General features: G+C 37.3%; 3 protein-coding genes across 14 annotated transcripts in view; 2 read left to right on the top strand and 1 right to left on the bottom strand.

Annotated features, from left to right (window-relative positions):
• LOC127633867 (putative sodium-coupled neutral amino acid transporter 10) overlaps positions 1-4,940 on the top strand; it is a 41,344-nt gene extending 36,404 nt beyond the window's left edge. For all 8 annotated transcript variants that reach the window (XM_052113240.1, XM_052113239.1, XM_052113238.1 and 5 more), the window contains one exon: positions 726-4,940. In XM_052113240.1, the coding sequence (XP_051969200.1) occupies positions 726-1,762 (1,037 nt within the window). In that variant the 3' untranslated portion in view covers positions 1,763-4,940. The remainder of the gene's footprint in view (positions 1-725) is intronic.
• A 2,404-nt stretch (positions 4,941-7,344) lies between these two features.
• Positions 7,345-19,688, top strand: LOC127633456 (AP-4 complex accessory subunit Tepsin-like). Of its 2 annotated transcripts, none has more exons than XM_052112574.1 (13): positions 7,345-7,508; positions 8,998-9,084; positions 9,176-9,253; positions 9,431-9,524; positions 9,714-9,781; positions 10,018-10,099; positions 10,413-10,481; positions 11,096-11,284; positions 12,409-12,583; positions 14,248-14,361; positions 14,456-14,534; positions 14,693-14,827; positions 16,026-19,688. In XM_052112574.1, exons 1-13 carry the CDS (start codon positions 7,470-7,472, stop codon positions 16,503-16,505), a joined length of 1,689 nt encoding a protein of 562 aa, XP_051968534.1. In that variant the 5' UTR covers positions 7,345-7,469; the 3' UTR covers positions 16,506-19,688. The 2 variants fall into 2 exon arrangements, with proteins under 2 accessions (XP_051968534.1, XP_051968533.1); XM_052112573.1 differs by having other exon boundaries at positions 7,346-7,508; positions 8,998-9,070; positions 9,162-9,253.
• An 8-nt stretch (positions 19,689-19,696) lies between these two features.
• LOC127633465 (protein FAM104A-like) lies at positions 19,697-22,927 on the bottom strand. 4 transcript variants are annotated; one of them, XM_052112590.1, is made up of 4 exons: positions 22,798-22,927; positions 22,073-22,203; positions 21,409-21,520; positions 19,697-20,200 (listed from the first exon to the last, which is right to left on the bottom strand). In XM_052112590.1, the coding sequence occupies exons 2-4, from the start codon at positions 22,102-22,104 to the stop codon at positions 19,946-19,948; spliced, it is 399 nt and encodes a 132-aa protein (XP_051968550.1). In that variant the 5' UTR covers positions 22,105-22,203; positions 22,798-22,927; the 3' UTR covers positions 19,697-19,945. The 4 variants fall into 4 exon arrangements, with proteins under 4 accessions (XP_051968550.1, XP_051968549.1, XP_051968548.1 ...); XM_052112589.1 differs by having other exon boundaries at positions 22,073-22,272; positions 22,798-22,902; XM_052112588.1 differs by lacking the exons at positions 22,073-22,203; positions 22,798-22,927 and adding an exon at positions 21,716-21,839.
• Positions 22,928-27,576: the final 4,649 nt, after the last annotated feature.

Genomic DNA, 27,576 nt, shown 5'->3' with positions numbered 1-27,576 from the left:
ATTTTGCGGCAAAAAAGAATGCACAAGGACTCCGCTCAATCAGTGAGTTTGAGTGCATTTAAACCGGTTCATTTATGTGAACGAACTGATAGTCTATACTTGTTTGGCTGTAAAATGTGTGCACAATACAGTGTGACAAAAAATAGCTTTGTAATGCTTTGTCCTAGCATAATGCTGCTCATAGAGAAAAAGTAGCTTCTTACTGGAAAAGCTACAGTTTTGACAACAGCTGAGCTGCAGTTACGCTTCTGAAAAAGTAGTTAATGCCCATTCACATCGCAAACGACAATGTTGCTTGGTGTCGCTAGACTCTACAATCTGTGTTGCTGGTGGCCATTCCTACTGCTGTCACTTAAATGATATTGGTGAACTGCACATCTGGCCATATTAGCTGTGGAAATTCTGATTACAAATTAAACTGCTGGTAAAACCAAGATATCATTCTAATTTGATGAGGAATCAGTTCTATTGCTTCTAAAAAATATATATTTTGCAGGGGAGAGTGTTTTTATATAACCTGCAGCAGTGCTCAATGCATTATATAATGAACAAGATGAACGATCTATCAGTGTATGAACCATATTTACTCTAAAAGCCTACACAGATTTCCATACATAATTGTATTAGTCTATATCCATGTATGTGGTTATAGACATATGATATAGAACAGTGAAATTGCTCATAGAATCCTTTAACTTATCCATTTTGCCTGCTCTCGATTCCAGTATTGGAGTTGGAAAACAATTTGCAGAGGCAGCTGGATGGAATGAAGGGGGCAGTGAAGCCTAAAGTTGCAGTCGTTGCTCCAGAACAATTCCAGCAACCCCAGGGAGAGCCAGGCCATGTAGCTGCAGCTGTCGCAGGGCCTGAGGAACCTGCTCCCAAAGAACCTGCAGTGGCTCAGGTTGCAGTCGGGGTTCCCCACAATGTCATTGAATCAGCGCAAGGTGGAGGTGTTGCAGTTCCCAAACAGGAGGGTCTGGAATCGAAAAACCAAGAAGGCCTCAACATGCCAGTGCCTGCAGATAATGCAGTGGAAAGGGAGCTTGGTGCACGAGGTGTTCCACTGCATCAACGTGAGCCGGAGCAACCCATAATCAATCCTGACGCTCTTGCGGAGGAGGAGGAAAGGGTCAAACAAAAATTAGCCCAACTGGAAGCAGAGAAGGAGCGGATTGAGAAAGAAAGGTTTGAGAAGGAGAGGATTGAGAAGGAGGTCCAGGCCCGTGTGGAAAAAGAGCGCAAAGACAGGGAAAGACGAGAGGAACTGGCACGCGAGCAAGAGCTGGAACTTGTGCGACAAGAGAAGGAGCGATTAGAGAAGGAAAGGCTTGAAGCTGAGAGGTTGAAAGAGATGACAGAGAAGGAGATCATGGAGCGTGCTGAGAAGGAAAAAAGTTTGCTCGAGCATATGGAAAGGTTAGACCAGTTAAAGCAGGTCATTGACGCCAATAAAGAGGATGTCGAACTCCCCAAAGATGAACTTCCACAGAAGCCTAAGAAACAAGGAGGCAGGGATTTGAAAGAGAACATAGTCCTGCCAGAGGAGGAGAAGCCGAAAAAAGAGAAGAGGAGCAGAGAGGATGGAGGGATGGATCTTAGGAGGCGGCGCAGGGCTGTGGACCCTGAAAGAGCTGATCTGGATCTTCTACGGGACTGTCCAGACTTACAAACTTCCCTTGAGGAACATCTGCTGACTGGGGTTCTGGTACACTCACGCCAACTTAAAAAAATAATCCAGAATAAGGAGAATGAAGAGTAGGTTTCTCCAGAATGATGATCTGACATCTTACCTGTGCAAATTCATAGTTGACATGAAGTCTTCTAAACTCTGTAGCCTGTCACCATACTTCTAAAATGGACAGGCAGACATGCATTCTCAAATAAGTAGGAAATGACTTGACTGCACCCTTTTTCTCCTCTTCATCTAAGACTTTATTATTTCTTAAAGGTTTGTGACGACAATGGCACTTTGCTTTGATCCTTAAGTGTTACACAGGGACTACTGAATACATAGTCCCAAGTGAGGTTCATTATTGTTTTATGTGAGATTTTGCTGAATCTTTTGCAATAAACTGAATGTCTTCTGTAATAAACTGAGCAGGCATCATGTTAAAAATGGCCTTGATGGGCACAGCAGCTTTTCAGAATATTGAGTTTTGGACCATTGCATAGAAGAAAGAAACATGTGCTCCCCCTTGTGGTGGATATGCTTGATTTTTATGCAAAGTTTTAAAATGTAATATGTTTAAGTTTACCACCTGTAAATTAAAGTCAAACTCTGATAGTTTTTCAGTTTAAAGAAGATATGTTGATGTCAGCCATACAATCAATGTGAGACATGGTTTTAAAAAGAAATGAAGCTTTTATCAATTGTATTACCTGGTTCGTCCCACTAGGAACTCTCAAACCATTACCTGTTTTGCAGTGATTTCAGTCTGCTATTCTGTATAATGTACCTGGAGTGTAAATGTTACCTTGGCTAACATCAGGTTCAATGCTCCGTCCAGTTGGTTAACATAGGACAAATCTCATATCAGGACATTTGCTTAACATGTTGTTATCACGCTACAATATCTGTGTTTTTTCAAGTGTAGCCTACTTTTGCTAAGAAGCATCAGACTTTTGGGTGTTTAGAGACTTTGAATTGGAAAACTTGGATTTAAGGTTTAAATATTCTGAAACATCAAGAGAAGTTTACAAATGATTATTTTTATTGTTCCAAAGTCCTTTTGTAAAATATTTGTATTTTTTCATTGTTTTCTAATTTAATTTATGCCCTTTTGAAGAAGTGTCTTTGTTTCTATGTTGGTCCACATTTTGCCTCCAAATATTCAACTGATAATTCTGTGTAAGCTATCAAGCCTTCTTTAAATTATTGTCTTGGAATTCAAGATGTTTTAACTGATGATAAACATGATATGTCGATAGCTTTGAAAATACTGTAGAATTGTGCATAGGGTTTCTACTTCTGGTTTGTTTTTAATATTTCTAGCTTGTCTGCAACCCTGTATTGTCACTTCAAGAAAGTACTAAATCTTTCTATGATGACTTTCTGGTCAGTGCCTTGTGGTTTAATGTTGTGCAGTGATGTGTATGTGAGGTCTGTAACCCACACTGTGTGTGGATTTTGTCTGTTTTCCATACTGTGCATCTTATATACCTTGCTGGTTAAACTAGCCCGGGTAATAGACTTGATACATTTCCTGATCTCACATTTTGGGATCTTTCATTTACTATTTCCAAAAAAATAAAATGTGGTATGAGGTCACTAGACCTTCATTCAATACCGCTTTATCAATGGTCTGTAAGGTGGTTTGCATTCCCATATACAATTGTTGAAAAGTTACAAGAGGATTTGTAGAAAATTAAAGCACAACTCGTTATTTTTTGCAAATAGAAGAGGATGAGACCCTCATTTCTTAAGAGCGGTTTAATGTAAACATTAATATTTTTGTTAGTAATTACATTTTTAAAGTTTGCTCTGTAATTGGGTTAAATTAATAAAATTATTTATAACAGCAGCTCTTTGTGAAATATTCTTTGTGTTCTCAACACTTGCTTTCATTATAAACCTGGTTGATGTGCATATTTTTTCATCATAGCATTAAAATTATATAGATGTATCAGGAACGTGTATATTTCTGCCGGTAGTCTCAGCCTTTTAATCACCCTTTTCTTTTTTTGCAGTCCACTTAAATGGTTTTGCATTGTAATATAGAAAAATGTTTTAAATATTTTGAGATGGAGTAAATCATGTCATGCTGCTGTACAGGTCATGTAAAATTCATGAAAACCAGAGGCTTGATACAAGAGATCAAGGCATTGTATGGTAATTTAACAGCCAGTGTGGGCAGGTACTGATCGTCTGCATAACCAACTTCCAGTGTCAGCAATGCGAGACAAAAACACCCCATACCCATTAGGTTTTATAGCCAATTTGGACCAAACACAAGCATTTCCACAAGACCAGTCTCTTTCTATTAACACCTTGTAGAGCACTGAAAATGTGTGAATGAACCCCATATGAAGGACAGCCATGAACAATGATTGTGATTTAAGCATAACCTGTAGCATGTGCTTTTCTTAAACTGGGTTTTACTTTGCCAGCCACTTGTTCGCCCTTCCTCTAATTGGCAAGTTGAATTGTTTGTTGATCCAAAGTCGTTAGTGGCTACCTTTATGGCCCTTCTATCATTTAACATCTGGCTGTTGACGCCACAGATTGTACAGAAAGGGGTGCATTTAACAGTTGCACAGCTTTACGTCCTATACGAGATGACTAAGAACCCATAATCTTGTGTGGTGCCAGTGACATGCACCCCGTGGCTACACATCAATCAGCTGGGCTTTCATGTTTTGCCCCACTTTTGTCTGATTGGAAACAAAAGCCCAAAAGAACGGCATTCTAGGTTTCAGGAGCAAGTCCAAACTTGGAACCTGACTCAAAACTGATCTGCAATCAGTGATCAAGGCCGTGATAATGACCAACCATCATGTGACACCTCATATATCATTCTGCCACTCGCCCAGCAAATATCAACTCCAAACAACATGGAATGGCTGGTTATCATTAGTCTGTCCCTTTAATTCTGATATACGCCATTGATAAATGAAAACAGCTTTAGAATGATGCAGATGGTCATATAACTCAGTCCAAATTGCCAAGTTATAAATAAACTTGGGACATTGTGCCTTAAAAGAGAAATATAATGTATTTTAGTTCAGTTTTCATTAAACAGATTGATTGTGCTTAAGTGTGGAACACAATTATGCATTTCAAACCCACTACTACAAATATGTAGTTTGCATATGTATATATAAAGCGAAATTGAAAGTAAACAAAAAAAAGGATATTTATCACCATATTTTCTTTTATGGCTAATTATAACCAACACTGTCAATGTTAATATTTGCCATTTTTGCATAATATTCTTCACTTCACAGCCTTTTTCACCTGCAAACAGAACATATAGTTAGAAAAGGCCAACAAAAATATTATGTAAAATATAAATGTGCAAAATTAAAACCACTGCAAGATTATCAGTTTCTCTGCATTTACTATTTACATGTATGCATGTTCTCCTACGTAATCTGAAAATGTTTGTTTTATTCTGTGGAGTACTGACAACATTTCTCCAAAAATATAAATATGGTCATTTAGAGCATTTATTTGCAGAAAATGACAACTGGACAAAAAGATGCAGTGTTTTCAGACCTTGAACAATGAAAAGAAAACAAATTAAATTTAACAAATTAAACACAACACTAATGTTTGAACATAGAAAAAGTTCTGAAATCAATATTTGGTAGAATAACCCTGATTTGAAAATCACAGATTTCTTGCGTCTTGGCATGCTCACTACGAGTCTTCACATTGCTGTTGGGTGACTTTATGCCACCCCTGGCGCAATAATTCAAGCTGCTCGGCTTTGTTTAATGGCTAATGGCCATCCATCATCTTCTTCTTGATCACATTTCAGAGGTTTTCAATGGGGTTCAGGTCTGGAGATTGGGCTGGTCATGACAGGGTCTTGATCTGGAGGTCTTCCATTCACACCTTGATTGATGATTTGGGGGTGCTTCAGCAAGGCTGGAATTGGGTAGTTTCGTCTTAATGAAGGATTTATGAATCAAGCCACGTACAAGGTTATCTACGTTATCCTGGAAGAAAACTTGCTTCTTTCTGTTCTGACAATGTTCCCCAATTTAAAGGATTGTTTTTCCAGCAGGACAATGCTCCATGCCACACAGCCAGGTCAGTCAAGGTGTGGATAGTGGACCACCGGATCCAAGACCCTGTCATGGCCAGCCCAATCTCCAGACCTGAACCCCAATGAAAACCTCTGAAATGTGATCAAGAAGATGATGAGCCGAGCTGCTTGAATTTTTGCGCCAGGAGTGGCATAAAGTCACCCAACAGCAATGCGAAGACTGGTAGAGAGCATGCCAAGATGCAAGAAAGCCATGATTGAAAATCAGGGTTATTCCACCAAATATTGATTTTAAACTTGAAGTTAAAACATTAGTATTGTGTTGTTTAAAAATGAATAAGAACTTGTTTTCTTTTCATTATCCGTGGTCTGAAAACACTGCATCTTTGTTATTTTGACCAGTTATAATTTTCTGCAAATAAATGCTCTAAATGACAATATTTTTATTTTGAATTTGGGATAATTGTTATCAGGACTTTATAGAATAAAGCGAAAATTTTCATTTTCCTCAAACACAAAGCTATAAATAGAAAATCCAGATAATTTAGTGGTCTCTTCATTTATTCATTTATTCATATATACACACACACATACATACATATATATATATATATATAATTAATCAATTGTGCAATATTTACACGTGTAAACGGGGGGTTTCAATACACTCACAGCAGATTGAAAGCAGATTTTTAGTGCTCCAAATTCTTTGGCACACATGTTTTTGGTCAGCTCTTGTTTGCCAGTTGTTGTGGCGGTCACACATTTACCATAGGCAGCTGCCTAGTAAGAGAAAAATATTTTTACAATAAAATAAATGACAACAGGAACAAAGCATAACCTTGCACATACTGGATAATATATACTTACATATTATATATGCACAGAATTAACGAGATTTTATACAGTACAAATACGATGTACCTCAGATGAGCACTGGGCAAACAGCTCCGGAAAGAGTCTCATCCGCGCGCTGCTACGAGTCCAAACATTTGACCCAGACATAGCTTAAGACCTACAACAGTCTTTTTATAAAGAAACAAATAATTTAGTGAGGTCTAAATCTGTCAATACTTTGAGATTGATTGAAAAAAAAATGTGTCAGTTCATTTTAATTCACGAAAGTCTGAATTTACACGCATAGATCTCAGTCGCTTGTATTCAAGATGAACAGCGCCATACTAAGTGACCTCTGAAATAACATATGCAAACCGCCCCTTGACAAGTGATTGGCCAATCTATGCGTACGTCTGGAAACTAAAAGCACTGATTGGTTGTCTTTCTCTTTTTTTTTTCTTACGCTACTTGTGGTGAAGAGCCAATAGAAACGCAGAACTAATTTCTAAGACATTTTCAGAAGAGAACTTCCACTTTGAATTAACTTCCCTATTTAGTCACGTGTTGTTCATGAGTACGTCCTATTGGCTAAAACACCTTTCAATTCAATCGCGTACTGTTTTTATGTAGTTCAATGTCACGAGATCGTTTTTTATTAATAATTTGAATGCGTAGCTGTATGTAGTTTAATCAAAGATCGAATGTTATGTGTGTTCCCGAGTCACTTTCGTTTTAAACAGCAGTCAAATACAGTCAAAGACCAACACCATTATACGTTTGACGTCAAACCGGAGTGGAGAAGCTAAGCAGAGGTCTGTGTGTTTTGTGTAGATATTTTGGGGCAGGCAGGACCCGGACGGTCATCCGCCCTGTTAGCAATGGTACATAGACAGGCGAAAAAACACAGATTGTTTAATCATGGCTACATTACTGGAACGGTTGGTTTTCCTGCAAAAAGTACGTATCTGTGACAGCTTGTAAAATAGTGTCATTTCAGCTCTTGGTTTCCATATTGTTTATTAGCAGGCAGTGGTTAAATTAACAGTTTCTCTGTATATGATTTATATTGGTTTATATACACTATCAAATAACATTCAAAAAGTACCATGGTGGTACCAAGGTTTTCAGGCATGCACCTTGGCAATACCATGATTTTTGGACATGTACCATAGCAATACCATAGTTTTTAGACACGTACCATGGAAATACTATTGTTTTGGGACCTGTGCCATTGCAGTATCATAGTTTTGGGTCATGTGCCATGGCAGTATCATAGTTTTGGGACCTGTGCCATGGCAGTACCATGGTTTTAGGACATGTACCATAACAGTACCATGGTTTTACGGCATGTACCATAACAGTACCATGGTTTTAGGACATGTACCATAACAGTACCATGGTTTTAGGACATGTACCATAACAGTACCGTGGTTTTAGGACATGTACCATAACAGTACTGTGGTTTTAGGACATGTACCATAACAGTACCGTGGTTTTAGGACATGTACCATAACAGTACCGTGGTTATAGGACATGTACCATAACAGTACCGTGGTTTTAGGACATGTACCATAACAGTACCGTGGTTTTAGGACATGTACCATAACAGTACCATGGTTTTGGGGCATGTACCATAACAGTACCATGGTTTTGGGGCATGTACCATAACAGTACCATGGGTTTGGGGCATGTACCATAACAGTACTATGGTTTTGGGGCATGTATCATAACAGTACCATGGTTTTGGGGCATGAACCATAACAATACCATGGTTTTGGGAGATGTACCATGGCAGTACCATGGTTTTGGGACATGTACCATGATTTTGGGACATATACCATGGCAATACAATGGTTTTTAGACAAGAACCATGACTGTACCATGGTTTGTAGACATGTATTATTACAGTACCATGGTTTTGAGATGTGTAACTATGGTTTTCACACATATGCATTGTTAAAATCATAGTTTATATCATATCAGTATCATAGCATGTACCATGGCAGTACCAAGGTATTATGGAATTGTACCATGGTAGTGCTTTTGTACTATGGTTGTACTACTATTATGGTACTCTTTGAAGTACCTTTGAGTCCCATATAAATACCATGGCATATGAATATGGCAATCTTTATATAATTGACAAAATAACCATACTATTACCAGCTGATACCATCACAGTACTTTTTTGTTAAAGGATCCTGTTTAAAAAAAAAAAAAACTATATATATATATATATATGTGTGTGTGTGTGTGTCTGTTCTTTCTAAATATGAGATCCAGTTAAGTTGTAAGGGTGATCAGTTAGCAGTAATGTGGTGAACACTGTTGTTGGTTCGAAACCTACAAGGTTTGATCCATGAACACCACCGCTTAACCCCAGGTTACTCCAGGTGTACTAACCCTGTTATAAATCATGGATGCTCTTTCGATGCTTCTATCTCAGGTGCCCACACTCATGCGGGCAACAGCAGATGACGAATCGCCCTGTCCCGGTTATCTCTTTGAGGAAATCGGCAGTATCCTTTCCCAAGTATAACCGCTAGTCTAGAGTAGAACATAATAATGGATGTTCTGTGATGTTTACCTTGACTCTTAATGTAACCTAAGAAATTTCCCATGAGTCAGTGGGCTGCTGCCAGTGTCTTCTGGAGTACCTCTTGGAGCGACTGCAGGTGGAGTCCTGCCACGTCAAACTCAAGGTGAGATGGGGTGGTTACTTCAAGGTTGTTGATTCAACAAGGGGTGATTTATGAACTCTCAGCAATCAGTAAGTTGTGAGTAAGATCGCACAAGCATCTTAGTCATGTTTGACATGCTGAAGCTCTGTGTTATTGAATGTTTTAAAAGATTATTGTGCCTCTTTAACCTTGTCCAAGGTCCTGAAGATCCTTCTGCATTTATGTAACCATGGACCCCCTCACTTCCTCACAGAGCTTCGGCGGAATGCTACTTTTATACAAGAAGTAATTGGTAAGGAGGTCCGAACAATTCACAATATGGCCTAATCCATTCTAAAAGAAAAGACAAACACATTTTTTAATTCTAATTTGAAAGAAACTGTGTAATTGCATCATGCTAAGATCATTCCATAATGTTTCAGTTAATAACTCCTGTCTAGAAATTGTCCTCTTCTTCAAGTGGACGTTTTGTCTCTTTTAGTTTACAGTGGCCCCCCAGACCCCATCCATGGGAATGCTCCCTTTCAGAAAGTCAGAAGCTTGGCTCAGGTAAAATAATCTCTGTGCAGTCATCCTGTGATTGACAAAATCATTATGATTGACCATTTAAAACCGTCAAAGAATACATGCTATTTTATAATGTATGTTATATATAGGAATGGTTTTATTTTAGAATGTATGCTACAAATGGATGCACCTTTTGTATAAAAAATATGCAATATGTCATTTATGCAATTATGTTTGTGAATTTTCATATTGAGTTTACAGCTTTTGTTTCAATACAGGAGTTGGCTAGCCTTCTCTTTAATGAAATCATGTCCTCAGATTCGGCACTCTCTCCATGCAAAACAGTAACAACATCCATGGGTAAGTGAAGGGGATTTAGTTTATACCTCCATACAAACATCTCCATTTAGCATGTTTTTAATATAGAACTTTTGTGTCAATGAATTATAGTAGGCCTATATGTTTCATGCATATACTCTTTGTGTCTTTGTAATGTTGATATAGATATAGTACAGTTTGTTAAGATTCTGCTGCAAATTGCTACATTGTTGTATCACATGCAGTAATGTACTGAAGCTACTATACAGTATGTAGACATGCCCATATTGCACATCTCTGATTCTATCTTGTTTCTACTATACACACTTGTGCATTTAAAGCCTTTTGTTTGCAGGAATGGGCTCAGAGTCACACAGGTCTGGCATGCAGGGGTTCGGATACAGCCCAGGAAGGAAGGAGTCCAGTAAGAAGCAGTTATTTATTATTTATTTATACTAAACATGCTACTGTGGCTCAGTTGGTAGAGCGGTCGGCCACCAATCGCAGGGTTGGTGGTTCGTGACTCCACATGCCGAAGTGTCCTTGGGCAAGACACTGAACCCCAAGTTGCTCCCAATGTCAGGCGAGCACCTTGCATGGCATCTCTGCTGCCAATGGTGTATGAATGTTGTGTGTGAATGGGTGAAAGAGTCACAATGTAAAGCGCTTTGAATACTGTTAAGGTTAAAAAGGCGCTATATAAGTGCAGACCATTTACCATGTTCTTTCAAACCCATGTGACTGTCTTCTGTGGGTCACAATAGGAGATGATAGGCGGAATGTTAGCCTCAGTCACCATTCACATTCATTGCATCTTTTCGATGTTATGTGATTGGTGACTGTGGCTAACATTCTGCCTAACATCTCCTTTTGTTTCCCACAGATGACTGAAAAGTCATATGGGTGAAAAAATGATGACGGCATTATTTCTGAGTGAACTGTCCCTTGAATTTAATTCATCCAAATCCTGAGATAACCACTATGACTTCATTATTAGTCATGCAATTATTTCATGCAATGTTTCCCTCCTTCGTTAAGGTGGAGGGAGTCTGTTGGACAAGATTCAGAAAGCTGCCGAGGTGGTGGCCAATGCTGTCCTTCCCCCAATAGAGCATCCTGGAATCCGTCTTCATGACAACCACTACCATGCTGTGGTGGCGCCCTCTGCTACTGTGGAGATGGCAATGCCAGCATGTGCCTTCAACATCCAATCGCATAGCCACAGAGGTGAGCCAAGCAGAAATCAGTCGTGTAAGGTTTAAAAGCAGGTCCAGCCATGACACAAAAGTGCATTTTAAAGTAACAGTGTAAACATGTGGACTCCTTTCCTTCTTTGGAACTAAAAAATCTATATTTTGAAGAATCTTCAGACAGGTCAATGATCTGATTGCAGCGGCTCGAGATAACAACTCACTAAAGATGAATACCGTCATAAATTTCAGTCTGTTTCTTATCCAAATCTATTGTATGACTTTGATAGTTTTTGTCATTTTTAGAGCTTAAAGGGAAAGTTCACTTCATTTACTTACCCCCATGCCACCATATTATTTCTTCTGCAGAACACAAATTAATGTTTTTGTTTTTAAGTATATATCTGCTCTGTTGGTCTATGCAATGCAAGTGAATGGTGATCAAAACTTTGACGTACTAAAGAGCACATAAAGGCAGCATAAAAGTAATTCATAAGACTCTATGGTTTAATCCATGTCTTCTGAAGCGATCCAATCAGTTTTGGTTGAGAACAAACCAAAATGTAACACATTTTTCACTGTACATCTTGCCATTGCAGTCTCTTGGCACAATCATGATTTCAAGCTCAGTTACACTTCCTAGTGCTTGACACATGTGTAGAGCACCAGATGGCACTATAGAAAGTGTAATCAAGCTTGAAATCATTATCGTCAAGCAGACTGCTGATGTGAAGTTTATAGTGAAAAAGGGGTAATATTTTGGCCTGTTCTCATCCAAAACCAATTGGATCGCTTCAAAAGACATTGATTTAACCAATGGAATCATATGGATTACTTTTAAGCTGCCAATATGTGCTTTTTGGAGCTTTATAGTCCATTTTGGTCACCATTCACTTGCATTTCATGGACCTACAGAGCTGAAATATCCTAAAAATCGGTTTGTCTTCAGAAGAAGAAAGTCATACACATCTGGGATGGCATGAGTGTGAGTAAATTATGAGAGAATTTTCATTTTTGGGTGAACTATTCCTTTAACAGCTACATGAAGATTCTTTAAAATTTTTTTTATAATTTTCACGGAAGAAAGAAAGCAATATGGGTTTTGGATGGCATGAGGGTGACTAAATATTGACAGTGAATGAATTTTCATTTTTGTTACAGCATCTTACAGGTCTCCAGGGCAGGCTGGTGGAGGCTGGGAGGAAACAGACAGTGGGCACAACTCCTCCCAGGAGAATGCTCCAGTCAGCCAGGCCTCAGTGGGCAGAAGCAGTAAGTCGGGTGGCTCGGGCAGCCACTCAGGGGCAAGTCGGGAGAGCGGTGACCTATCTGAGCGGTAAGAGTCAGGCTGCCTTACACTGCTGCAAGATGTTTGTGCTTTAGATGGAAGTCGCCACTCGGCATTGCTTTCACAAGTGTTTGAGGTCAATAATGCCTGGTAATTGCATAGCTTACAGGAAATGTAATGGTAGCTTTTCATTTCCAGTATTAAATCTGCAGCATAGATAGTGTACAGTGTGATTTGTGTATTCATAAACTGAGATTCTACATCTACTGGTCTGGGGCATATTTAACCTAAAGAAAATATTTTGCATAATGCAAATAATACCTATGTTTAGCACCCATATTATTTTTTGCATTATGAAAAAGGGTCAGGAATTAACCAGGGAAAAGGTGACAAAAAATGCCACATGTATTTAAAATTTGGGGTAAAAAAATGCCCCTGTTATGAATTCCATTGTTTTTTTATCTGGCATCTAACATTTGAAATTCTTGATCCTTTTCTTGGATTGTCTAGTTTTTTAGACAAGGTTGTGACTGTAACAGGTAAAGTTGGGCAAGGAGGAGGTGGGAACTGGCTGAATAGTCAACATAAACTTTAATGATAAAAATTAACTGAAAACAACATAAAACATAAACACAGACAGACATGCAGCACGGCCGTGTGCGTCTCTCTCTCGAACCGGCGTCTCCGGCAGCCCTTTATTGCACTCTCCCACTGATCGGCTGATTCAGCGCTTGTCGTGCTCCATCACGACCTGGCCACACCCTCCTGCTCGTCACAGTGACAATTTTAATTCCTTGATCCTATTGAACTATTGCATAAATGGCTGACACACTTCATGTTTTATATAAGAAAACAAAATACATAAGGGCACAAAATAAATTCCAGGTAGCAAATATCAATACAAATAATGTGCTATTGCATTACAGTGTTTATCACATTACAGTAATTTATTGTAATGAAAGTAATGTCACAATGCAAAGAATATTATTAATAATAATGGTTCTAAAAAAGGCTTATTTTTCTTTAAACAAAACATAATTTGTATTTATTACGTTTAATTTTTGGAGTTAAAATGAGAGTTCACCCAAAAATGAAAATTCTCATGAAGATTTTTAGAAGATCTTTAGATCAATGCAAGTGAATGGTGGTATTGTCATTTAAAGGTTTAAAAGCACATAAAGGCAGCATAAAAGTAATCCATATAACTCCAGTGGTTAAATCCATGTCTTCAGAAGCAACATGATAGGTGTGGGTGAGGATCAGGTCAACATTTAAATCCTTTTTTACTTTAAATCTCCACTTTCACTTTCAGAATGTATAAGTTAACGTGGAGATTGACCGTAAAAAGGGACTTAAATATTGATCTGTTTCTCACCCACACCTATCATATTACTTATATGTTCTGTAGATATAGACTAAACTACTGAAGGTGTATGGATTACTTGTATGCTGTCTTTATGTGCTTTTTGGAGCTTCCATTTTTGGTCACCATTCACTTGCATTGTGAGGACCTACAGAGCTGAAATATTCTTCTAAAAATCTTTGATTGTGTTCAGCAGAAGAGATAAATTCAACCACATCTGGGATGGTGAGTAAATGATGAGAGAATTTTCATTTTTAGGTGAACTATTCCTTTAAATTGGACCCGAACATATTCTTGACAAATTTTGTGAGATTATCCCATTATGAGATATTGTGTTCTTTTCTATCAGTGTTGAGGCCATGCAGTTGGGAGACTGTGGTCAGGAGATGGCACTTATCAACAGTTTGACCAGTGGCTCCAAAGTCTTCCTAACCAGGGAGGAGAGCCAGCACTTCATCAAAGAGTAAGTTAGTAAGTTTGCTTATAAGTATTTCACATTAAAGTTTATACATTCCATTTCTCAATACTGTCATAGACAAATAATTGTCTGCTTTCAGATGTTCCACTCTCAACTGTGAGGTAGTCGTTGAACTTCTCTCTCGCAAACTCCAGGATCACACCCATCTCATCCAAATGGTAAAGTCTCCTGTTATCATTTTGGCTGAGAATATTATTTTAAATAAAGTGTCTTTTACTTGTGTAAGAACTTTCATATGAACCTTTTATTTTAGGTACTTGATTAAGTTGGTTCTGATATTGAAAGCACAAAACCAATTTCTATTTCCTTCCTACAGAGGGCGTTGTGTGCTCTAGCCTGCCTGATGTCTTCAGACTTTCTCTCTCTAGACCATATATTTAATATCACACACAAACGCCTTGCAAAGCTTAGTGAAGGAACCAGAGGGCCTGTCGCCAACAAGGCAACCAAGGTACCGGGTCACAAACCTAGTTTGAGTTAGTAGAAGGCAGTAGGTTCTTTAATAGCTAGTATTTACTAAATAGAAACATAAGAACACACAAAAAGTGCTATTTAACACTCTCTTTAGATGACACATTCATAGGGGTACAGAATGAAGCTCTAATAGCTTTGTTCCAAAGCCCATCAAGGCAGCATTATTAAGCATCACAGTCAAACCTGGTTTTAGTCAAAATGGCATGTATGCTTTGTGAATAAGGAAGTTTTAGAATGCATCGTGACAAACTTAGAAAAGGTTTTTGAAACTTGAAGGAAATAGATGTAGATTTTATTCAGTACCGAAAATTATTGATAGAAAATTTAGTAAAAGTTCACAAAAAGGTTGTATTTGTTAACATTAGTTAAATACATTATTTAACATGAACTAACAAAGAGCAATACTCTTTCAGCATCTGCTAATCTTGGTTAATGTTAAAAAAAATATTTCGGGTTCAATACAAGTTACACTCAATCAACAGCATCTCTGGCATAATATTGATTACCACAAAAATAAATTTTGACTTGGCCCTCCTTTTAAACCATTACAGTGGGTGTGAATGGGGGCCAATTTATGAATGTTAAAATACTCACTATTTCAAAAGTATAACCAAAAGATGTTAACAATATTCATGTAACATGACTGTAGTGTGATAAAATCACTTGCTAACCTTTTCTGTGTAAAATTATAGCCAATTTTACAACTTCGTTTCCATGACGATGTAATGTCAACAAAGTGTAAAACCCTAAAATAACTGTAAAAATTATTTTTAAATTAAATTAAATTTTTATAAATTATAAGCTTCACAGTTCTGCCTTTTTTAAACCCTCCAAAAAATCGGCCATATTCACTTCCATTGTAAGTACCTCACTGTAACCTCGATTTTTGCTTTTTTTTTTTTAAAGAAGGTGCCATTCAGAATAAATATTTGTGGTAATTAACATTGTCACAAATGCTGTTGATAGAGCTTAACTTGTGTTGAACCTGGAATATTCCTTTAATTGTTTGAGTATGGAGTTGTTTGATTTACTATCAAATGTAAGCATTCAAATGATGATGGCATGTGTGAATAATTATTATTGGAGTTGTTCTGCAACACAGATAATGTTCCAGTGCATTTATAAATAGATAACTGCAATAATATGCATCTAACTGGTTATTTTTGTTTAACTAGCTCCTAAGGCAGTTTGAGGCCTTGCTTGGTTGGGTCACGAGTCCCAGGTGTGACTGTGCTGGGGGTCCAGCGTCATCCCGGTCTTCACTCTCACACCAGCCCACTGAATCTTTGACCACCATCCTTCCAGAAACATTAGTAGAAACAGCAACCTCTATAATCCAATCAGAAAGGCCACCTCATATTAAAAGGGAACAAGCAGAGGAGGAAAACAGACCCACGGACAGCTCCAGAGTCCCAGAACCTCCAAGACTGTCTCTCTTCAGTGGAATGGAGCTTGTGAACAGAAGCAAACCTGTATGTTTGGTTGAACCTGTTCTTGTCGAGCCAGATGGCCATAGAGGCGTGGAGGCCACTACAGACACAGACTGTTTGATTGAGAAAAGCTATAAGAGAACTGCAGGGTCACACACATCTACTGCTAGTGAACCTGAGCATTGCAGTGAGCAAGTGTCGGCCTTCTCCTTCCTTAATCTCTGATGCCAACTTCCATTTAGAAATAAAAAAAGGGTTTAAAGGAATATTCTGGGTTCAATAGAGGTTAAGCTCTATCAACAGCATTTGTGGCATGATGTTGATTACCACAAAAATGAATTTAGACTTGTTCCTCCTGCTTTAAAAATAAATACAAAATCTTGGTTATAATGAGACACAATGGAAGTGAATAGGGTCAATCCGGAAATGTTAAAATACTCACGGTTTCAAAAGTAGAGCCACAAGACAAATATTATACATGTTAACATGAGCTTAGTGTGATATACATTTGCTAACCCTGCTAACCTTTTCTGTGTAAAGTTAGATCCAATTTTACAATTTTGCCATTATGATGTGATCCCTTTAACCCTAAAACAACAATAAAAACAATGATTTAAACAATTACGGCTCATAATATAATACACAAGTTTTAACAGAAGAATTAATATGTGCTTTAATAAAATTATAAGCTTCATATTTCTGCCTTAAAACCCTCAAAATTGGTCCCATTCACTTTCATTGTAAGTGCCTCACTGTAACCTCGATTTTTGCTTTTATTTTATTTTTTAAGAAAAGGAAGGACAAATATACATTTTTGTGTTACTGAACATTATGTTCACAAATTAGACCGATAGTATTTTGCTGATACCACTAACTAAGGTGGTGGGAAAGGTCGCTAACCATTTAATCGGCCGATTGATTTACAGAATATCAAAAACATTTAGTAGTTTTTCCCTTACTAAGATGGGCAAGACAAAGAGTCCTAAATAAATGAAATCCCATATGCAGTTTATTGTTCAACTGAAATTTTTTTTGATTTGGTGCATAGCGTGGAACTTTTAAGTGTAAACAAGCTTGAAAAACACACAGAGGACTCATATTTTGAAATGATGAAAACAAAAAAAGTAAATATCTGCAACTAACGCTATAGATTTTTGCTGATAACCATAGTTCCAAAAAGCAACTGTCTTCCTCTACCAAAAATGCTGTCGATTGTGCTTATCACTGAACCCGGAATATTCCTTTAATCAAATATAACGTTGTGTGCTGACCTGAGAAAAAACTATTTTATTCTCTTGAAAAAATTATTTACTCACCTTTGTGTTGTTCCAACCGAGTATGACTTTCTTTTAAACAATGTGGAACACAAAAGGATTTGTTAGGAAGACTGACAGCCTCAGTCACCATTCACTTTCATTGAATGAAAACAGATGCAATGACTGTAAATCATGACTGAGCCTGTCAGTCCCTCCTTTTGTGTTCAACAGAATAAAGAAATTCATAAGTGATGATGGAATGCCAATTTTTTTTTGGGTGAACTATTCCTTTAAGCATGAATTACAATTGCAGTTTACTCTATGCACTGTGCAAATGATGCTAATGATTCACAGTAGTAATTACATTCGCTAACTGTGTACTATTTGTAATTCTTCAAAGTCATTTTGATTTAAGATACGAGAGAGAAACAACTCAGGATGCTTTTGCCGTTGTGGTGTTCAATGCGAATGTTCTCGCAATGGTTATTACTCTTGGAATTTGCACAACACATTTTCCTCACTAAAAGCACTTCTGTCTTCCAGTCTCCTATCTCTATAGTAAACATTTGAACAAACATTAATACACACAGAGTTTGACTGAAATGCATCTTACCAAAACTTTACATTTCTAACTTATGTGCATATATGTGTATGCTCAACTGTCTTGAGTGGAAATGTTATAGTATTTAAATCTGATAGATGGGTGTTTAACTCATTGCAACAAAAGCCATGTGTCAAAAAGACAGGTTTCAATAAACAATGAAACAGCTATTAGCAGGAATGTACATGCACACACACACACACACACACACACACAGAGAGAACGTATATTAAAAAACAACCTTTTATTTGCATTTACAATAGAGGAACAGTTAATAAAATAATGATTTAAATATTTTATATTTGCTAGCTATGTGTTATGTACAGTCCTACATACAAAACAGAATGGTGATAGCGGAGATAATTATCATCAAAAGCTAATTGTCTTACATATAAAGCACAGTGCCTGGGTTGAATGGTAGTGTGCATGGACAAGTTGAAGGTAATATCAGTTTGTTTTATACAATTATATTGCCTTCTCGAGAATGGCTCAGACAAGACCTAATTGTCCTCATACAACCTGTTTTAACTGCGCTGAAACTGAAACACTTCTAGACTCGTGCATCTAAAAAGAACTGGATTACATTCGTGCAAACTAAGTTTAAGAGCACTACATTACAACTGTAAGCTATACCATTCCAAAATGTTGTAAGCCATTGTATTTTGGTCAAACAATGCATACAAATTTTTTTAAAAAACAGCAAAATTAGGTTGTATAGATATAATGGTAAAATATTTCTTAGGACTTTGCTTTGACGTGATAAGGTGCAGGCTAATTTTAGGGCATTCCTATGGTCTGCCCATAGAAAACACATCCTCGAATTACAGGGAACCCAGTGACCGAACTAAACCAGTATATTTCAAGCTCTAACCAATTCTAAAAGTTGAAGACTAAGTCAGGATCTTTCCTATAATGTTTTGCTTTCATTTTGCAGCATTTTCATTTTTCAATTGCTTTAACCTTCAATTGCACTTCCTTATATAGATTATTAATAGACCTGAGTCCAGCATGCATTCATGAATTTCAGAATAGTCCAAATCCCTCTTTCTACCAAATCACGTGCTAAAATGTTTGTTTCATAATTGTCATTGTAAAGACTACCCGATTAGCAATTTCTAAAGATCTGGCACCTGGTTCCTTGTTTGAAGTCTAAACCATAGCTACAACATCCCCACTTAATGGCACGCAGAGAGAACACCACTAAACCTGAGTTTTAGATATGCAACCAATCATCAAGCCCCAAAAGCTTCCCAAAAAAAGTCCAAATTCCATTGAAAACCAAACCAGAACTTATGTAAACACATGACAACAGCATAGGTAATCTAACTGGAATGACTAAACACTTCCAAAGCAGGGCTGAAAATATGAACACATGGTTTAGTTTCAACTCAGCTCTCAAATAAAGGAAATTAACAGATTTCTATTCCTTAACTGACAAAGAGTGGCAAAACAGCTAAATGCATTGATCTTATAGAGTCAAAGAATGACTTTTCATGACTGCACCATTAGCTGAGTAGCACCATGTGTTTTTATTTATTTATTTGTTAAGTAAAGGGGAGCTCACAATCTTAAAAGAATATGCTGTTTTTCAAGATATTTCTTTTACATAGCACCTATGTGAAGTTCATGGTCCACACGTGACGTAGAGCCCCACATGAACACTAGGAACATGAAAAAGTGCTTGTAGAAAAAACACATGTATTTAGAGGGTCTCTATTTGTGCCAGGCCTTAAAGTGGCCCATAATGTACGTCTCAAAGGTCCCCTTTACACTGCTCCAACAATGGGTGTTGGAAGAGTCATCGCCAATCACGTTGGCCCTTGTTGACCACGACTTTGCAGGCTATTGAAGTGGGCCTCTCTCAAGACGCGGTTGATGTTATCGTACGAGACATTGTTTTGGCGCAAGGAGATGGCTGGATCTTCTGCTGATTGGATGGGGGCAAGAGGGCTGCAGGAACCCTGGGAAACATGGAGTCTTCTTTGGTCAGTGCCCTGGATGATGGAGCTGGCTCCTGCCATCTGCTCTGGACTGCTGATGCCACTGCTGTCACTACTGGAAGACTTTTGATAGACAATGAAAAGACAATAAGTTGTCAGAGAATGCTGCAAATCCTTTGACTTCAATAGGGATGATTTTATCTCAAAACCATATAGGACAAAGTGATGCAACCAAAAGTATACCTTTAACTGCAATGCACTCTGATGTAGGCATCCACTGAACTGTTCTTGCACAAACAGGTAGACGGAGTGCAACAGAACTGAGCAGAAGGCAGGTTTATAGGTGCGTTCACTCTCGTACAACATTCTTTATGCATATCAATGGCGATTGTTTTAAAGAAATATTCCGAACTCAATACAAGTTACACTCAATTGACACAAAAAAAAATATTTTGGCTCATCCCTCCTTTTCTTTAAAAAAGCAAAAATCAAGGTTACGGTGAGGCATTTACAATGGTAGTGAATGGGGCCAATTTTTGGAGGGTTTAAAAAGGCAGAAACGTGAAGCTTTTAATTTTATAAAAGCACTTACTGTACATTAATTCTTATGTTAAAACTTGTGTATTATTTGAGTTGTAAAGTTGTTTAAATCATTGTTTTTTTACAGTTGTTTTCGGGTTTACGTTGTCATGGCAACACATTTTTTAAACTGGATATAGATCTACACAAATATGATTAGGAAGTGTTTGCCACATTAAAATCATGTTAACATGCATATTGCTGATGTCCTGTGGCAATACTTTTAGAACAAAACATTTTATGTTTACAGATTGGCTATTCACTGTAACCCAAATATTTTCCTTCTTTCTTTCTTTATGCCACAAATGCTGTCGATTGAGCTTAACTTGTATTGAACCTGGAATATATAGTTTGTGCTTCTCCACTTTTAAAAAGCATGAGCCACCATTTAATAAACTCTCAATGTTTGTTCTGCCCCTAGATATATCAGATTGGTCCATTATGTCAAAACCAATATTGCTAGGCTGCGCTGTGATTCAAAATGTACTACTGACATTGCACTTAAAAAATGCATTGCTTAAGGAGCAAGATGTGACAAAAAGGCCAAAGACATCATCCATCTGCCTTCTATGTACACAGACCAATGTTTTTTTTTTTTTTAAAGCACACAAAATGGAAAACAATCAATGTGTGAATGGACCCTTTACATTCTACCACAGATTCTAGTATGAAATAAGCTCTAGAATCGAAGTGTTTCCGTGGACTGTTCTTGAGTGACAGAAGGCTCTTGGCCAACTGTTGTGCCCTCTTACCTCAGAGTCCCAGACATCACGTCCAACCTCAGGTAGGAAGGAATAACCTCCAGACCTCTTTGCCTGTGGCAAGACCTGGAGCTCCTCAGCATCACAGTTGCGTCTGCGTTTTCTGTTGACAGAGATATCAACATAATGCTTCCTTTGCTGGTCCAACAGCACAAAGTATATCCAACAAGCATGGAGTAGCACACATATTATTATAATATTATTACACAACCTGGCCAGTTTGAGCTGGATAAGAATATTCTAGATGATAATCTGCAATCATGCAGGCAGCTTTAGTAAATATAGCACTGATCATAACCTTTCCATGAGCATTGGGGCACTGCAGACTTGATTGCAAACATTAGTCATCAATATATCCACTGCAGGCTTATGACTCAGATTTAAGGAATAAAAATGTCACCAGTACAAGAGCTGGTAAAGAGCACAGACTGGTTTCACAGATATAGCAGTCAAGTGGATCAGTCCTATAAAAGACAATCTTAAAATAACCACCAGTCATGAAGTACTACAGCAGATCTGCATATACTGACAACAGCCAGTAGCATTGATGTTCACAGAGCACGACTTAAGCATATTGCCACATTAAACAAACACGATTGCACACAAATAAGGTTTTTAAAAAAGCACAATATGCAAATATAAGTGTTGCTGTTACCTGCTTTCTGTCAGCATCTCGTGTCTGTGCATTTGGCAGCAAAATAAGGGCAATCACGACCTCTTCCAACACCAGAAGCAGACCACCAGGCTCTCTTTCAGCAAAATGAGAGTATCTGCCCAGAATTCTCCCTAATAATGAGCAAAATGCCAAATGTTGTCCATTGTGAGGATCACGTGGAAAATATTCTTCCGATCTGCCTATGAAGAGAAACTGCAGGTATGTCTACATGACAGTGCTGGTGTGCAACAAGCACAATACTAATATTTAGACCTTCTAATAAATCTTAAATAATACGATAATAACAATTAGCGTTACATTCGTGCGACTTAGTGCTTTGTGTGTAAATATCCTTATGCTATACTATTCCTGAGGAATGGTCTGCATACGATACGAGTGACAAAGGACGGTAAAGAGGGAAGGCAGCTTCAACAGCAGCACCACATATACATATAAAGGTCTGATATGAATTTGACAACGTGTATCATTTGCACATCATCATGTGTCACAATCGATGCCAACCCGATGTTAATGTTCATTTGAACAAACAGCGATGGTGCTTTCATAAAGACAAGCAGAGAGACAGATAGCATACCGCTTTTCTGTGTAGTTCACTTCACTTTACTTCCTCCTAACGACGAACTGTTCTTGCTACAAAATAATCTCAGTCATATGAACAAAATAAAATGCAGTATATATGTGAAAAGGGTCGTAAATAACTCTACCTCTCTCTAGTTACAGACGCCGGGTGCTTGTTTGGTCTTGAGTTCAGTCATTTTTCGAAGTTACAATGTATCCATGCCGCTGATCTCAAGCTTTCTCTCTTTCTCTCACTCTACCATCTGTTGCTGTCTTTATGACGTCACATTGGACGCATCACGCGTGCATTTGCGCAAGTGACGTTAAATTCGAACGTAATGTTCACTTTTTGGTTTTTGAACTAAATGTAGCGAATTCTAGGCGCGTCTGATGTCTCAGTATTTTTGTATTGTTATTATTATTAGAATCAAACTCTGCCACAACATAACACAAACGAAAATATCCATTAAAACGTACGTCATTAGACCGAGATCAAATTGTAACAACATAAATAGACGTACAAATTAAATAACAAAACAAAAGAAATCGATCAATCAGTAAATAAAAGATTATAAGGGTTGGCCCTATCATATTAAACCATTTTTGTCATAAAATTTGTAATTTTTGAGTATTTTTCAGCATTTTTAAGGCCGTTGGGGTGGTGATTTGTTTTTTTAAATAGGCATTTATTAATAGAAAAAAATAAACAGACATCAAATTATTTAAAACAAAATATTAATTATTTCCTTAATTATTACCGAGTGGCGTAAACTTCGAACGTTATGTTCGCTTATATGAATTAAATAGCTTCTGACGTGCTATCTATTAACTGTATATAGCTCTAAACTGTTAGAATGAAATTGCCTAATTGATTATAGCCGATGGGGTGTTTGTAAACGTTAAGTATTTATGCACAGGCATTTCGTAAAGGCAGCTAAGGGGTCTTTCGAACTCAAAATAATCCAGCATGGTTTCTTGCGATCCATCGCATGCTCAAGGATCTGCCACTTTAGTGCTTTTGACTCATCGTGACAAATGGCAACCTTCATACGTGCGCTAAACGTATTGGTTAAAATGCACTTGAGATGTCTTTTCGTTTATTTTGATGTGTATTATGCAGGGTTGCATTAGAAAGGTTGTCAACTACTCAGACCTTAAATTAATAATGACATAAAGACATCAGAGTAGATTGATCTCTTTTGCACTGAAAGACTGCAGTGAAATAATAAAATATGAGTGTAGTTAATAGAACATTCAAATATCTGATTCGTTCATCAGAGTACGTCGTATTAGTATCTTATGGCTTTTTCACCCTTCCTGTGTTTTAAAAGCGTAAGATTCCTGCAATGCATTATTATGACATCATGGAGAACCTTTATAGAACACCCGTACATGATTATAATGTTGAGATTCTAAACTGTTAAATGCTTTCTTATAGTCCCAGTGAAATCAAAATGGGTGTTTTGTGGCCATTTTAGTCCATGTCTATTAACTCAGAGGCATCAGATAATAAACATTTAAAATGTCCATTGTTTGTCCTTGGGGGGTTATGATATTCTGTAATTATTTAGGCTACTCACCCTCACAATATATAAACTTGCATCCATATATATATATATATATATATATATATATATATATATATATATATATATATATATATACATTTATATAATACATTCATGTGTATACTTATAAAAAAATGTATTGTTATACATTTAAATTAATATTTCTATAGACTTATAACCCATAAATTAAATGACTGTTGCAGATTAATACAAAAAAATATTATGTGGTTATTATTTTATAATATGTGTCTTCTTAACTGTTATATTAACTTTTGTCATGATAATGGATGTAACGGTTACATCATGCGCTTTATCACATTTTATGCAGTGAGAAGGAAGTTTTGAGTTCTGAAACATATAGGATGTTTTTTTTACAGTACAATGGCCTCTTTATATGTTAAAAGAACAAGGAAAAATTTATTCCTTATATCATGACCCCTTTAATGATGAATTATCTTGCACCAATGTGTGAGTCCAGAGTTTTGTCCAATAAAATGCTCTCTAATGAAAATGTCCCTCCCCAACACACCAACAAGATGCAAATCATGGTTCATGGCTGTGGTAAACTAAAGGCTGATCGAGATGCATAGGAAATATGTCAACACGGGAAAGAAAACTGCACTTGTCGAGCCATTTCATGGGTTCTAAAAGATCTTCTGAGAAAATTAGTGTAAAATTGCTGAGTTACAAGTGACCTTGATTGATCCAGCCCTGTAATATCTGAAATCTTTCATTCTCATTCAGAAGAATGTCCACATTGTGGAAAACCCTTCAAAAAGCTGAAATCTCACCTTCACTACAAAATGGCACCAGTTTCACAACCACCCAAAAAACACTGAAACACACAAAGAACTTGGTGCGGCCACTCCCAAACAGAAGAGCCATGAAAACACAGGAACAACAGAAAGAATTAAGGACATTGTTGATGAGAAACAGACTTCCTATAGCAGGATAAGAAGATAGATTGGGTATAAATAAGAAGCCAATTCACAATGCAAACAGTCCTAAAGCAACTGCAGAGGTAGAAGTCACATCAGCTGAAGCTCTAAACACAGAGAGGCCTAAAAGTAAATGGCTCACTAAACGACAGAAGGAAATTGAAAGACTGCAACTGCTAATTCCAGTCTCACAGAAGTGAACACACCCTACCTCATTATCTGAGCATGAAAGAGATCAAATCTTTCACAATATCTCCAAAGAACCAACTCAGGGAGCATCTCACTACTTATGGCAAAAAATGAGCTAAAAGTGACAATGTTATCAGAGCAGTGGTCTATCACCAAAAGTAGGAACAAAGCCACTGTACTTGTGCCATCCATTTTCAAAAACACAAGCCTCCCAGATGAATGGAGTTTGCAATATGAAAAATGAAAACTCAAAAAAGAAGTTAACATCTTGGGGGAGATAGTAAGTCTTTCAAACAGCCCAAGCAAGGTTTCTGCTCTGCTGTCAAGAGTAAAAGAGCAAAAAGCTCAGCCTTTCTTTAAATCCAAGACTTCTGTGTGGGAGCACATCAAAGACCGTTTGTATTTTAGAAGATCTAATAATGTGTCATTGCCTTATCCCATTATAGAAACACCAAAGGTTTCTGCTTTTGAGACCAAAGAAATTCCTGCCAATTTGCAACAATTAAACAAGCTTGAAACAGCAGCTACCAATGTTGGCCCTCCACCCTTACTCTCTTCCCCTGTAACCTCCATTCACCAACCTGTAGAAGATGTACTAAGTTCAAGATCGCAAGGTGTAAGAAGTCTAGCATGGAGTCCAGAGATAGTGGCCTCATACAACAGAATTCTGTTCTCTTCAGTACCTTTTGGAAGCTACTTAATCAGTTCTCTGTGCCATCACCCCATAGTGAAGGTATTGCATGATTTATGTGATTAAAATATGTCGTCACCTCTTAACCTAATATACTTTGACGTAAACAGACAATACCTTTAAAGGAGGAATCACTTTACACTCGTATCTGTTTTGGAACTTTGAATGACTTGTGAATGTATTTATTTTCAGTAGGCAAGCTAGTATACGTTCTGAGAACATCCTTGGCAGTTTATTTAGGTCTATTGCTGTAACACAAAGGAAGTGATATTTTAAAAACCTGCCTATTTTTAAAGGGTAACTAAACACCTGCTCAGAGTCTGACTCCACCCACTAGAAATATTTGAAAATGCAGGAAAAGTGGGCAGATGTATGTACATGAATCTGGCGTGGTGAGCTGTCACCGCTTACGTCACGAAGTACCGCAACAGCCAATAGGAAAATTCAACTGCAGTAGCCACCGTTCAACCTGAAGAGGGCAGCACTCAGACGTTTTTACACCATATATTGTAGAATTAAAACACTTTATACACAAATGTCAAAAATATTACTTGAATCAATGACCAGTACTAATAAATCCCCATGCTTACAGATCATTAACTAAAAAAAGTTGGTTTAGGGTTTAGTACCCTTTAACTAAATCATGTGTAAACCACATTCCATTATCTTAGGTTTACATTTTGTTACCTTAAACTGTCATGAACAGTCCTGAGTGTCTAGGATTTCAGGCTGATTGTGAATGAGCTACACTTCAGCTTGACTGGGAAGGGCCATTGGTCCATTGGAGGTAAGGAAATATTATGTGAAACTGTTTCCCACCTAATTCCATCCTTTGTTTTATCATTTTTCATTAATTCTTTCCCAAGTGGTCCTAATTGTGGTTCCATAAACCAGTTCTCATCACATTCAAGTTGCAATGTAGGTCAAATTTATTGGAATTTTTTTTCATTGCAATCCAGGTAGAAAGACTTAATACATCTTGAAATTATAACTAAATTGTAAACTATTCCTTTGTTCATTTTAGTACCTCTAGTGGACTGGAAACTTAGGGATGTCAAATTGAATGAACTCGGTGCCTGGCTTGGCGTTCGAATTCCAGGTTTGTTCCTTAAAAGGGAGAGTTCACCCAAAAATGGAAATTCTAATCATTTACTCACCCTCATGCCACCCCAGATGTGCATGACTTACATTCTTTTGCAGAACACACATATTTTAAAAATACTATTTCTGCTATGTTGGTCCTCACAATGCAAGTGAATGTTGACCAGAACTTTGAAGGCCTTAAAGGCAGTATAAAATAATCCATACGACTCCAGTTGTTAAATCCATATCTTCTTATGCGATATGATAGCTGTGGTTGAGAAACAGATTGATATTTAAGTCCTTTTTTTATATATATATATATATATATATATATATATATATATATATATATATATATATATACTGTAGATCTACACTTTCATTTTCTCTTACACCTTCTGGTGTGGAAGTGACATTCACATTCTGCCACCTATTGGTTGGGGCTGGTAAAGGATG

This window comes from Xyrauchen texanus, chromosome 40 (genome assembly GCF_025860055.1).
Source record: "Xyrauchen texanus isolate HMW12.3.18 chromosome 40, RBS_HiC_50CHRs, whole genome shotgun sequence".
Lineage (NCBI taxonomy): Eukaryota > Metazoa > Chordata > Actinopteri > Cypriniformes > Catostomidae > Xyrauchen > Xyrauchen texanus.
The sequence above is the reverse complement of the archived record's forward strand: the minus strand, read 5'-3'. Positions and strand labels throughout refer to the sequence as shown.